The sequence below is a fragment of the Bufo gargarizans genome, chromosome 4 (genome assembly GCF_014858855.1).
Source record: "Bufo gargarizans isolate SCDJY-AF-19 chromosome 4, ASM1485885v1, whole genome shotgun sequence".
In the NCBI taxonomy this organism is placed as follows: Eukaryota; Metazoa; Chordata; class Amphibia; order Anura; family Bufonidae; genus Bufo; species Bufo gargarizans.
In genome coordinates this window covers 211,352,759-211,367,600 of record NC_058083.1, presented here as the reverse complement: position 1 = coordinate 211,367,600, position 14,842 = coordinate 211,352,759, and the positions used below count along the sequence as shown (strand labels likewise).

The window sequence follows — 14,842 nt, the reverse complement described above, 5'->3', positions numbered from 1 at the left end:
AGAAGCACGGAGCATTAACATGATTGATAATGCTCCATGCCTCTCTATGATCTCTTTACTATAAAAATCACAGTGAGATAAAGTTGTCACTGTGATTTCGTAGTAAAGAGGTCACAGAGAGGCACGGAGCATTATCAATCATGTTAATGCTCCGTGCTTCTGTAGTCTGCATCGGGTCTTGGCTGTCAGTCACGGAGCGGATGCCACGCACGGCATCCGCTCGTGTAAAACAGCCCTTAGAGTAGGTCCCATCTGATGAGAAGCCACCTTGACGTCTGGTAGATGGGTCCGACATATTTTTGATCTTCCCCGCTTAATAGTAAGTATTGGAGTCATGTATTTGACCCTGTTCACACATTCACCTGTTCACCCATTCTTAGTGCATTTAGTAGTGTGCCGCTACTTTTTTTTAGTTTTTCCACATTGTTGCTTGGGGATCCAGGACTGTTTGGTCTGTATTTACCTTTACTGCATGTATTTCCCCTATGTCATTTTTTAGCTGATGCACTATGCACTTTATATACATTGACTGAGGGTTGTGATTGATTATCTTTCCTCACAGCTTGGGAATTCTCATTGCAAAGCTATATGTAATATAATGTGACAGACCTGTGGAGATCATCCTGTGTGATTTAATGCTGCTTATGTATATGGATGTCTATGTTTTATACAAGTGTATGTCCAATAAAAGATTTTGTATTTCTAGTCTAGTTTTGGGTAATTACATTGTTGCTTGGTAGCGTGCACCTGCGTTTGTCTCTAGAGGTGCTCTTCCGTTTTTTGTATATATATATATATATATATATATATATATATATATTTGTAAAAACCTTTTTTTAATTTCATTACCTAGGAGGCTTGAATGTGCAATCTTCAGAACACTTTTGCCTTACATTACAATGAATTCATTGCAATGTATGGTAGATTCAATATGTTCTTTTGGAACCTTGACACCTGCAGGCCTCTGTAAAGCCTATAGCTGTAATAGGCTGGGTTTCTTTAAAGAGACCCAGGCTATTACAAAAAATGTATAGCTTACTTGACCACAGCCTAGTTCAGATGGTTAAATGTCTGCATATGGTGTTGTCGCCTATTGCAGAAATTAGTGCCGGGTGTCTGTGTGAAACAGCAGGCATCTGGCAGCTATGGTGCCCACTTAGCTATGGTGCCATTTTTAGAGTGACAACATCTGCTATTTATGTACAGCACATTTAATTAAGGGGTTAAGGTTCTCAATTTAAAGAGAGCTCTTGCAGCTCTCCTCTGAAAGAAATATAGTAGCGACAGATTTGCATTTATTGGGGTGGCAAACATAGTTACTATTTCTTTGAGAAAAAGCTGAATAGAAAAAGTAGAAAATAGTTCACATTTATGTCAGAAAAACTTCACTCACTCACACCTTTCTATACTTAGCTAGGAAACACATCAGCCTATATTTCAACAGTCACATAGAAAATCACAAATATCAGAATTAAAAATGATGTGCCCCTTCTATGAGTACTACAGAGGGTCTTTTCTCTAGCCTCATATAACTTTGGATCACATATACAAACCTCTATGGACTATATGGATTAAATCATTATTACAGTATTTTTTTCAGAAGAATGGTGTTTTTATAGATAGAAATCTGAGTGTACTATGATTGTCTATTTTTTTTTCACAGATTTTAAACCCACTTTACTGTTTTGAAGTTTACTCGATATGTATATGGTTTGCAATGGGTTATGTTGAGTATTCCATTGCCATATTACTGTTGACTATTTTAACTGTTCTTGCAACAATTTATTTATTGAGAAAGGTGAGGATTTTTTTAAATTAATTTCTTAGTTATTTTAAGTTTGTGATAAATTTTGGGACCTTATCGCCAAGGGTATAGAGATGTTCTCACTTATAAAGGTGTTTATAAGGTCTCACTTCAGTAAATGACATTACTAAACAAAGTTAATACAAGGCACTTACTAATGTACTGCAATTGTCCCTATTGCCTCCTTTGCTGGCTTAATTCATTTTTCCAGTGCATTATACACTTCTTGTTTCCATGGTTACAACCACCCTGCAATTCAGCAGCGGTGGTGGTGCTTGCACATCGGGAGAGTGTACATATGATTACTCTTTTTCTCAGTGTGCAAGCACGGCCACCTATGCTGGATTGTAGGGTGGTCATAACCGTGTATACCAGCAGTGTATAATGTGATGGAAAAGTTAATCAAGCCAGTAAAGGAGGCAATATGGACAATCACAATACATTACTAAGTGCCTTGTATTTGTCTACATGATAAATGCCATTTGCTGAAGTGAGAAAACCCCTTTAAAGCTGTAATACATCTAATTGATAGACATGATCTGGTATCAGAAACTTGTGTAATGTCTCAAGTTTTGATATTTTAATTTGTCCTTCTCATGTATGTTACCAAAGAAATCAGATGGCCGCTAATAAATGATTTGTGTGCCTTTCAAATTATACCATTACTACATTATTATTGTCTCATTATTATTGTTTGGAAAAATGCTCTCAGCTTTGTTTGTAACTGTTTTACTGGGCCTTCATTAATCACCCAGTTTGCAGGCAGGGGTGCAGCACCAATAAGTCCAGGTTTAGGCGATTGCCTCAGGGAGCACCAGGTAGGGGCAAGAGGGGGCAGCAGAAGAATTATCTGTTTCTGCAGTATAGTATTCGGAAGCACAGGGGGCCCAGTATGTGGCGCTGTATTACCCTGTATGTTTTGTAGCTCTGTATGTAATGTTTTCCAAGTATGTCTTTAACAGTAGGGCTAGAGGGAAGGGGTTAGGTTAAGAAATTGCCATTGGGGGGGTTGTGCACCGTTTCAGTTTTCTCCTCAGGCAGCAGAAAGGCTAGGAACACCTCTGTTTGCAGGGTTTATATATATATATATATATATATATATATATATATATATTATTATTTTTTTAGATAAAATGGTTTTGTTAATGTCAAGAATACTAGGGCATGGTTTGAAAGGTGCATGACACCAATTTTTGAATTGTTGTAGAATTAAACCAAATTTACTAGGAAAAGAAGGTAAACAAATATTTTATAGAAAAAGAGGGACAGATTTATCGAACTAGTGTAAATAAGAACTGGCTTAGTTGCCCATTGCAACCAGCCAGATTCCACATTTTTCACAGCTTCTTTGGAAAATTAAAGGTGTGAAGCTGATTGGTTGCTATGGGCAACTGAGCTAATTCTACTTTACACCATTTTGATAAATCTCCCCCTGTGTGTTCTTAATTTTCTTTGTTTTTCTATTTCACTTTTTTTTTTAGCATTCTGTTAAACTACATAATATGGTGGAATCCCACAACAACATAGTGGTTTCTGTGCTTCAAAAAAATGGAGGTAGGGTTTATTTTTTCATTTAACTCATGTCTATGTTACATTTGTAAATGAGTCCATTGTACAATCCACATATCACAAGCAATAATAAAACCACCATATTCCATAACCAAATATACTTCAACTTTATTTTCATTTAATATATGTACTTGGACAAAACATGGAGCAGAAAGCCTGAGGTTTTACAAGCAGTATTACTGCGTCCAGCCCTCCATGGTGTGCATGCTTCAGACTCTGCCATCAGTTGTGCATTCCCAGCTCATTGGTCACATAGAAAGCTGCAAGGAAAATCATACACCTTGCTGTATACAAGTGTCCTCATTGTCAGGCAACCTATTCAATCATATTTAACCGAGATCTCACTTGATGTCGGAAGGAAATAATAATTTCCAAGAGTGATGGCCAGCATAACCATTCAAACCCCATAGGAAATAGAAAACCTCCGGGTGTCACGGTAGGTAAGATAAGGGAAGGAAACAGAACAAGGCAAAGCAAACAAAAACAACTGACTAGGCCTCAAATGCTAGGGAACAAAGGGGTCACCTCCTAACAATCCCTAAAACACTTTCCCTAAGCTGCTATGCCCATGTGCATATCTGGATGGTAGATATGCACATGCCTACGTACCTAGGACTATAACACACTGAACCAAAGCCTCAGCTGTAGGTAAGAGGGAAAGAGACACCCAGCTCCTTCTACAACCAAAGGAGTTAGTGTCACCCTAGAGGCCTAGTCAAAACAGACACAGAAGGAAAAAGGGAAAAAGGACTTATCTTGAGATGTTGTCACGGAAGGTGTACAGAAACTAGAAGACACAAAATGAAGATCCGATTGACTGGATCCAAAACTAAGGAACCAGAGGGTAAGCCCTGTAACAGACCTGGCTCTCTCCCTCACTGCTCAGCCTATGCAAAAATCTCTATGGTAGATGATTGCATATCCTCGTTCCTCGAATGTATGACACCTGAACACCCTATAATAGTGAGGGGACATGACCACCGGCTCCCTACACTTAATACGGAGGGAGTCAGGGTCACCTAGGATCCAGCAAACAGGAAAACACAAATGAATGAACAAACTTATCTGCCGAAGACTCAGTAGTAGCATCCAGCATGCACACACTCCAGGAAGTTGTATAAACCGCAAAGTGATGCAGTATGGGAAGGGATTTAAAGGGATGCAATCAGTGCAACTACATGACAGCTGAGAGAGGCTAACGAAATGAGAAAATGAAAGCAAAACAAAAGGAACCTCAAGGAGGAGGTTCTGAATAACGTCTGGTGGTGACAGATGTGTTGGAGCAGATGATCCACCAAACTTCCAGAGCTCACACAAGGCAGAACTATAATCTGCAAAGGCTGTAGGGAGAGAGAGGAATAAATAGCCTCACCAATTGCCTAAAGATCAACCCATGGGCGGAGGTGGGATTCTGCCACAACAAAACAAACTAAGATCGAGTCACATGCAGCAATTCTGACAGATCTCCTCAAAACACTTACAGGGCAGGGCATGACACCGGGTCAGCCATAAGACATATGTGTATAAGTGACAATGACCCATTATTTTTGTCCCATAACCGTGACATCTTATTTTTGGTCACCCTCCCCCATTATACGGACCGTATCCCCTCCAATGCACCATGTACTGAAGGGAACCCCCGAAGAACACGTGAGTTGAGAATTCTAGAGATCTGAAACTCCAGATTACCATCAACCAAAACAGGAGGAGGAGGCAAAGGAGATGGTTCCACAGGATCCACATATTTCTTCAACAAGGACCTGTGAAACACATTATGGATCTTCCAGGCCTGCGGAAGTTCCAGGCGAAACGCTACCGGATTGACAATGGCCGAGAATTTAAGATAAATCTTGGACCCAATTTTAAAGAGGTTACCTTCAGCTTAACGTTTTTAGTGGACAACCACACCAAATCACCCACACCCAGGTCCAGACCAGTCATACGTCTCTTGTCAGCCATACGTTTATATCTTTCACCCATTTTTTCAAATTAACTTTAATCTTCCGCCAGATAGATGACAAAAAGGAAGAGAATAGCTCCTCTTTCAGTATCCCAGAAGATTTGGTCCTAGAAAAAGTACCAAACGGAGGGTGAAAACCATATGCGCCCAAAAATGGTGACTTATCAGTTGACTCCTGCCTACGGTTATTCAAAGCAAACTCAGCTAAAGACAAGAATGAGGACCACTCATCCTGATTCTCAGTGACAAAACACCTTAAATAGGTCTCCAGGTTTTGGTTAGTGCGCTCAGTTTGACCATTCGACTGAGGATGAAAAGCCGAAAAGAAAGACAACTGAATACCCAGATGAGAACAAAACGCCCTCCAAAACCTGGAATCAAATTGCATCCCCCTATCAGAGGGAATGCCATGTAATTTCACAATGTTATCAATAAAAACCTGAGCGAGAGTTTTCGCATTGGGCAAACCTGATAATGGTACAAAGTGAGCCATCTTGCTGAAGCGGTCCACTATCACCAAAATCACAGTTTTCCTAGAGGAACTCGGCAGATCAGTAACAGAGTCCATGGACAAATGCGTCCAAGGATGAGATATGATGGACAAAGGAAGAAGAGATCCTGATGGCCGAGTGTGAGACACCTTCGCACATGCAGAGGTCTCACAAGCTACTACATAACCCTCAACACCTTTACGCAACCCTGACCACCAGAATCTCAGTGAAATAAGATCTACAGTGGATCTACTTCCAGGATGTCCCACAAGGAAAGTATCATGATGTTCCTTGAACACTTTGTATAGCAGTTCAGAAGGAAAAAACAACTTGCCTGGAGGACAAGAATCAGGTGCCTCCTCTTGAGCCCCCAAAACCTCCGGCTCGGGGTAAAGAGCGGAAACAACCACCCCATCAGCCAAAATCGATCCTCCCAATCTCCCCCCTAGGAAAGCTACGTGACAACGCATCCGCTTTGACGTTTCTAATCCCAGGGCGATAGGTGACAACAAAATTAAACCTGATAAAAAACAATGACTATCTAGCCAGCCTAGGATTTAAACGCTTGGCAGATTGCAACTAAGCCAGATTCTTATGGTCAGTAAATACCGTAATCGGATGAGTAGCCCCTTTTAGCCAATGACGCCACTCTTCAAAGGCCAATTTGATGGCCAACAACTCCTTATTCCCAATATCATAATTTCTTTTGGCGGCCTAGAGTTTCTTGGAGAAAAAAGCACATGAGCGTCATTTGCTAGGAGAGGGAACCTGCGACAAGACTGCTCCGACTCCTACTTTTGACGCGTCAACCTCCACAATGAAGGGTGGAGACACATCAGGTTACATCAGAATGGGAGCAGAAGCAAAACATTTCATAATAGCAGAAAAAGTCTGTAATGCCTCATCCGACCAGACAGAGAAGTTAGCGCCCTTCCTAGTCATATCTGTCAATGGTTTGAATTGTTGGATGAATTTTCAGTAGTAATTAGTAAATCCTAAAAACCGCATCAGGGCTTTCTGATTCTCTAGATCCTGATGAGTCTTCATATAGGTGAATACATTTGTATGTCATGTCATTGAGGTAAATAACAACAAACCTCCCCACCAAATGATGAAAAATGTCATTGATAAAGGGCTGTAAGACTGCTGGAGCATTAGTTAAACCAAAGGGCATGACTAGGTTCTCAAAGTGACCCTCGGGGGTATTGAAGGCCGTTTTTCATTTATCTCTTTCCCTGATTCTGATCAGATTATAAGCTCCTCTTAAATCCAACTTAGAAAACACCTTGGCACCAACAATCTGATCAAATAGATCCGGAATCAAGGGAAGGGGATAAGAATCATGGACAGTGATGAGATTCAGTTCCCAGAAATCTAGTCACGGTCTAAGGGATCAGTCCTTTCCGAAAAAAAAAGCCAGCGGCCATAGGAGACTTAAATGGTCTAATATGTCCCTTTGCCAAACTCTTAGCAATATACTCCCGCATAGTAGAGTTGAGCGGACACCTGGATGTTCGGGTTCGAGAAGTTCGGCCGAACTTCCCGTCAATGGGGACCCGAACTTTTCGGCACTAAAAAGGCTGTAAAACAGCCCAGGAAAGGGCTAGAGGGCTGCAAAAGGCAGCAATATGTAGGTAAATCTCATGCAAATAAATGTGGATAGGGAAATGAATAAAAATAAAAATAAAATAAATAAAAAATAACCAATATCAATTGAGGAGAGGTCCCATAGCAGAGAATCTGGCTTCACGTCACCCACCACTGGAACAGTCCATTCTCAGATATTTAGGCCCCGGCACCCAGGCAAAGGAGAGAGGTCCCGTAACAGAGAATCTGTCTTCATGTCAGCAGAGAATCAGTCTGCATGTCATAGCAGAGAATCAGGCTTCACGTCAGCCACCACTGCAACAGTCCATTGGCATATATTTAGGCCCAGCACCCAGGCAGAGGAGAGAGGTCCCGTAACAGAGGATCTGGCTTCATGTCAGCAGAGAATCAGTCTGCATGTCATAGCACAGAGTCAGGCTTCACGTCAGCCACCTCTGCAACAGTCCATTGTCATATATTTAGGCCCAGCACACAGGCAGAGGAGAGAGGTCCCGTAACAGAGAATCTGTCTTCATGTCAGCAGAGAATCAGTCTGCATGTCATAGCAGAAAATCAGGCTTCACGTCAGCCACCACTGCAACAGTCCATTGGCATATATTTAAGCCCAGGCACCCAGGCAAAGGAGAGAGGTCCCGTAACAGAATCTGGCTTCATGTCAGCAGAGAATTAGTCTGCATGTCATAGCAGAGAATCAGGCTTCACGTCACCCAACATTGGAACAGTCCATTGGCATATATTTAGGCCCCGGCACCCAGACAGAGGAGAGGTTCATTCAACTTTGGGTAGCCTCGCAATATAATAGTAAAATGAAAATAAAAATAGGATTGAATGAGGAAGTGCCCTGGAGTACAATAATATATGGTTAAGGGGAGGTAGTTAATGTCTAATCTGCACAAGGGATGGACAGGTCCTGTGGGATCCATGCCTGGTTCATTTTTATGAACGTCAGCTTGTCCACATTGGCTGTAGACAGGCGGCTGCGTTTGTCTGTAATGACGCCCCCTGCCGTGCTGAATACACGTTCAGACAAAACGCTGGCCGCCGGGCAGGCCAGCACCTCCAAGGCATAAAAGGCTAGCTCTGGCCACGTGGACAATTTAGAGACCCAGAAGTTGAATGGGGCCGAACCATCAGTCAGTACATGGAGGGGTGTGCACACGTACTGTTCCACCATGTTAGTGAAATGTTGCCTCCTGATAACACGTTGCGTATCAGGTGGTGGTGCAGTTAGCTGTGGCGTGTTGACAAAACTTTTCCACATCTCTGCCATGCTAACCCTGCCCTCAGAGGAGCTGGCCGTGACACAGCTGCGTTGGCGACCTCTTGCTCCTCCTCTGCCTTGGACTTGGGCTTCCACTTGTTCCCCTGTGACATTTGGGAATGCTCTCAGTAGCGCGTCTACCAACGTGCGCTTGTACTCGCGCATCTTCCTATCACGCTCCAGTGCAGGAAGTAAGGTGGGCACATTGTCTTTGTAGCGTGGATCCAGCAGGGTGGCAACACAGTAGTCCGCACACGTTAAAATGTGGGCAACTCTGCTGTCATTGCGCAGGCACTGCAGCATGTAGTCGCTCATGTGTGCCAGGCTGCCCAGGGGTAAGGACAAGCTGTCGTCATCGTCCTGCCTTTCCCCCCAGCCACGCACCAGTGATGGGCCCGAGCTGCGTTGGGTGCCACCCCGCTGTGACCATGCTTCATCCTCATCCTCCTCCACCTCCTCCTCATCCTCGTCCTCCTCGTCCTCCAGTAGTGGGCCCTGGCTGGCCACATTTGTACCTGGCCTCTGCTGTTGCAAAAAACCTCCCTCTGAGTCACTTCGAAGAGACTGGCCTGAAAGTGCTAAAAATGACCCCTCTTCCTCCTCCTCCTCCTCCTCCTGGGCCACCTCCTCTTCCATCATCGCCCTAAGTGTTTTCTCAAGGAGACATAGAAGTGGTATTGTAACGCTGATAACGGCGTCATCGCCACTGGCCATGTTGGTGGAGTACTCGAAACAGCGCAACAGGGCACACAGGTCTCTCATGGAGGCCCAGTCATTGGTGGTGAAGTGGTGCTGTTCCGCAGTGCGACTGACCCGTGCGTGCTGCAGCTGAAACTCCACTATGGCCTGCTGCTGCTCGCACAGTCTGTCCAGCATGTGCAAGGTGGAGTTCCACCTGGTGGGCACGTCACATATAAGGCGGTGAGCGGGAAGGCCGAAGTTACGCTGTAGTGCAGACAGGCGAGCAGCGACAGGATGTGAACGCCGGAAGCGTGAACAGACGGCCCGCACTTTATGCAGCAGCTCTGATATGTCGGGGTAGTTGTGAATGAACTTCTGCACCACCAAATTCAGCACATGTGCCAGGCAAGGGATGTGCGTCAAACCGGCTAGTCCCAGAGCTGCAACGAGATTTTGCCCATTATCGCACACCACCAGGCTGGGCTTAAGGCTCACCGGCAGCAACCACTCGTCGGTCTGTTGTTCTATACCATGCCACAACTCCTGTGCGGTGTGGGGCCTGTCAGCAAAACATATGAGTTTCAGAATGGCATGCTGACGTTTACCCCGGGCTGTGCTGAAGTTGGTGGTGAAGGTGTGTGGCTGACTGGATGAGCAGGTGGAAGAAGAGGAGGAGGAAGCCGAGAAGAAGGAGGTGGCAACAGGAGGCAAAGAATGTTGCCCTGCGATCCTTGGTGGCGGAAGGACTTGCGCCAAACAGCTCTCCGCCTGGGGCCCAGCTGCCATTACATTTACCCAGTGTGCAGTTAGGGAGATATAGCGTCCCTGGCCGTGCTTACTGGTCTACGTATCTGTGGTTAGGTGGACCTTGCTACAGATGGCGTTGCGCAGTGCACACTTGATTTTATCGGATACTTGGTTGTGCAGGGAAGGCACGGCTCTCTTGGAGAAGTAGTGGCGGCTGGGAACAACATACTGTGGGACAGCAAGCGACATGAGCTGTTTGAAGCTGTCTGTGTCCACCAGCCTAAATGACAGCATTTCATAGGCCAGTAGTTTAGAAATGCTGGCATTCAGGACCAGGGATCGAGGGTGGCTAGGTGGGAATTTACGCTTTCTCTCAAATGTTTGTGAGATGGAGAGCTGAACGCTGCCGTGTGACATGGTTGAGATGCTTGGTGACGGAGGTGGTGGTGGTGTTGGTGGTATATCCCCTGTTTGCTGGGCGGCAGGTGCCAACGTTCCTCCAGAGGCGGAGGAAGAGGCCGAGGCGGCAGCAGTAGAAGAGGCCGAGGCGGCAGCAGCAGAAGAGGTAGCAGGGGGAGCCTGAGTGACTTCCTTGTTTTTAAGGTATTTACTCCACTGCAGTTCATGCTTTGCATGCAGGTGCCTGGTCATGCAGGTTGTGCTAAGGTTCAGAACGTTAATGCCTCGCTTCAGGCTCTGATGACACAGCGTACAAACCACTCGGGTCTTGTCGTCAGCACATTGTTTGAAGAAGTGCCATACCAGGGAACTCCTTGAAGCTGCCTTTGGGGTGCTCAGTCCCAGATGGCGGCGGTCAGTAGCAGGCGGAGTCTCTTGGCGGCGGGTGTTCTGCTTTTGCCCACTGCTCCCTCTTTTGCTACACTGTTGGCTCGGTCTCACCACTGTCTCTTCCTCCGAACTGTGAAAGTCAGTGGCACGACCTTCATTCCATGTGGGGTCTAGGACCTCTTCATCCCCTGCATCGTCTTCCACCCAGTCTTGATCCCTGAACTCCTGTTCAGTCTGCACACTGCAGAAAGACGCAGCAGTTGGAACCTGTGTTTCGTCATCATCAGAGACTTGCTGATGTGGTATTCCCATGTCCTCATCATCAGGAAACATAAGAGGTTGTGCGTCAGTGCATTCTATGTCTTCCACCGCTGGGGAAGGGCTAGGTGGATGCCCTTGGGAAACCCTGCCAGCAGAGTCTTCAAACAGCATAAGAGACTGCTGCATAACTTGAGGCTCAGACAGTTTCCCTGATATGCATGGGGGTGATGTGACAGACTGATGGGGTTGGTTTTCAGGCGCCATCTGTGCGCTTTCTGCAGAAGACTGGGTGGGAGATAATGTAAACGTGCTGGATCCACTCTCGGCTACCCAATTTACTAATGCCTGTACCTGCTCAGGCCTTACCATCCTTAGAACGGCATTGGGCCCCACCATATATCGCTGTAAATTCTGGCGGCTACTGGGACCTGAGGTAGTTGGTACACTAGGACGTGTGGATGTGGCAGAACGGCCACGTCCTCTCCCAGCACCAGAGGGTCCACTAACACCACCACGACCATGTCCACGTCCGCGTCCCTTACTAGATGTTTTCCTCATTGTTATCGTTCACCACAACAACAAAAATATTATTTGGCCCAATGTATTGAATTCAAATTCAGGCCTTTTTTTTACAGACACCTTACACTATCTGGCTATCTATTTAGGTACCGTATTACACTAATACAGGCACAGCAGTAACCACAGATTTAACTAACTATGAATTTGAGGCCTAGCATTTAGGCGCTGGGTGACAGGTATTCGTTTTACGGACAGAATTAGACTGGGATATGCACAGTAGCGTGTGTGTGAAGTTATTGAGAATGACCCTATCAGCACCTTGATTCTGATATACCCTTTTAGGGATGTATTTAAAGAAGGCCTGATACAGCAGAAACCACTAAATAAGGAAATTGCTAAATTGGGAATTGTATTTCAACCCAGAACAAAAAATGTGCTTTGACGGACACTAAATAACTTGCCCAGCCACAACAGTACAGCAGTAACGACAGATTTAGCTGGATATAAATTTGAGGCCTAGTATTTAGGTGCTGGGTGAGAGGTATAGATTTACTGACATAATTAGACTTGGAAATGCACAGTAGCGTGTGTGTGAAGTTATTCAGAATGACCCTATGTGCACCTTGAATATTATATACCCTTTTAGGGATAGATTTCAAATAGCTCTGATACAGCAGAAACCACTAAATTAGGAAATTGCTAAATTGGGAATTGTATTTCAACCCAGAACAAAAAATGTGCTTTGACGGACACTAAATAACTTGCCCAGCCACAACAGTACAGCAGTAACGACAGATTTAGCTGAATATAAATTTGAGGCCTAGTATTTAGGCGCTGGGTGACAGGTATAGATTTACTGACAGAATCAGACTTGGAAATGCACAGTAGCGTGTGTGTGAAGTTATTCAGAATGACCCTATGTGCACCTTGAATATTATATACCCTTTTAGGGATAGATTTAAAATTGCTCTGATACAGCAGAAACCACAAAATTAGGAAATTGCTAAATTGGGAATTGTATTTTAACCCAGAACAAAAACTGTGCTTTGACGGACACTAAATAACTTGACCAGCCACACTAGTAACAACAGATTTAGCTGGATATAAACTTGAGGCCTAGTATTTAGGCGCTGGGTGACAGTTATACGTTTACTGACAGAATTAGACTGGGATATGGCCAAAAAATAACCACACTATTGATGGTTAAATGCACTTGGTGTGACAGCTTGACCAACCACACTACTGATGGTTAAATGCACTTGGTGACAGGCGCAGCTCGCCCCTGATGTAGTATATGGCCCAAAAATAAACAGACTATTGCTGGTTAAATGCACTTGGTGTGACAGCTTGACCAACCACACTACTGAGGGTTAAATGCACTTGGTGACAGGCGCAGCTTGCCCCTGATGTAGTATATGGCCAAAAAATAAACAGACTATTGCTGGTTAAATGCACTTGGTGTGACAGCTTGACCAACCACACTACTGAGGGTTAAATGCACTTGGTGACAGGCGCAGCTTGCCCCTGATGTAGTATATGGCCAAAAAATAAACAGACTATTGCTGGTTAAATGCACTTGGTGTGACAGCTTCACCCTGATGTAGGATTTGGCCAAAAAACAACCACACAATTGAGGGTTAAATGCACTTGGTGACAGGCGCAGCTTGCCCCTGATGTAGTATATGGCCAAAAAATAAACAGACTATTGCTGGTTAAATGCACTTGGTGTGACAGCTTGACCCTGATGTAAGCTTTAGCCAAAAAACAACCACACCATTGAGGGTTAAATGCACTTGGTGGCAGCTTGTGCTGGCGCAACACAAGACACAAAATGGCCGCCGATCACCCCAGAAAAAAGTGACTGAAAAACTCTCTGGGCAGCCTAAAAACAGTGAGAAATTCAATAGCAGCAGTTCAATCATCCACAGCTGCAGATCGATCACTGGATGGAGTCAATCAGCCTAATCTCGCCCTACTGTCGCAGCTGCAACCTCTCCCTACGCTAATAAGAGCAGAGTGACGGGCGGCGCTATGTGACTCCAGCTTAAATAGAGGCTGGGTCACATGATGCTCTGGCCAATCACAGCCATGCCAATAGTAGGCATGGCTGTGACGGCCTCTGGGGGCAAGTAGTATGACGCTTGTTGATTGGCTGCTTTGCAGCCTTTCAAAAAGCGCCAAGAAAGCGACGAACACCAAACCCGAACCCGGACTTTTACGAAAATGTCCGGGTTCGGGTCCGTGTCACGGACACCCCAAAATTTGGTACGAACCCGAACTATACAGTTCGGGTTCGCTCATCCCTACCGCATAGCTATTCTTTTGGGTTGAGAAAGATTATATAACCGAGATTTTGGCCATTTTGCGCCGGGGATAAGATTGACCGGACAATTATATTCTTGGTGAATGGGCAACTCCTGAGCTCTACTCTCCGAGAATACATTCGAAAAATCGGAAAGAAGCAGCAAGGGAAATATGATGGTAAGGCAGGTTATAGTTCTGCCTTGTGTGAGCTCTGGAGGTTTGGTGGATCGTCCTCTCCAACACATCTCAAGATAAGTCCTTTTCCCTTTTTCCTTCTGTGTCTGTTTTGACTAGGCCTCTAGAGTGACGCTAGCTCCTTCAGTTGTAGAAGGAGCTGGGTATCTCTTTCCCTCATCCCTACAGCTGAGGGTTTGGTTCAGTATGTTATAGTCCTAGGTACGTGGGCATGTGCATATCTACCATCCAGATATGCACATGGGCATAGCAGCTTAGGGAAAGTGTTTTAGGGATTGCTAGGGAGTGACCCCTTTGTTCCCTATCATTTAGGACCTAGTCAGTTGTTTTTGTTTGCTTTGCCTTGTACTGTTTCCTTCCCTTATCTTACCTACCGTGACATTATCGCCCGCAAAGGCTATAGGGAGAGATAGGAATAAATAGCCTCACCAATTACCTAAAGAACAACACCTGGGAGGAGGTGGGATTCTGCTTAAACCCACAACAAAGCAAACTATCAGATCGAGTCACGTGCAGCAATTCTGACAGATCTCCTCAGAACACCCAAATGGCAGGGCATGACACCGGGTCAGCCATGAGACATATGTGTATAAGTGACAATGACCTATTATTTTTGTCCCATAACCGTGACATCTTATTTTTGGTCACCCTCC

At 44.8% G+C, this 14,842-nt stretch overlaps 1 protein-coding gene across 1 annotated transcript in view; it reads left to right on the top strand.

Annotated features, from left to right (window-relative positions):
• The window catches only part of LOC122936381 (probable cation-transporting ATPase 13A5), a 652,597-nt gene that overhangs the window by 131,352 nt on the left and 506,403 nt on the right, over positions 1-14,842 (top strand). The window contains exons 7-8 of the mRNA XM_044292565.1: positions 1,664-1,798; positions 3,286-3,358. Of these exons, the coding sequence (XP_044148500.1) occupies positions 1,664-1,798; positions 3,286-3,358 (208 nt within the window). The remainder of the gene's footprint in view (positions 1-1,663; positions 1,799-3,285; positions 3,359-14,842) is intronic.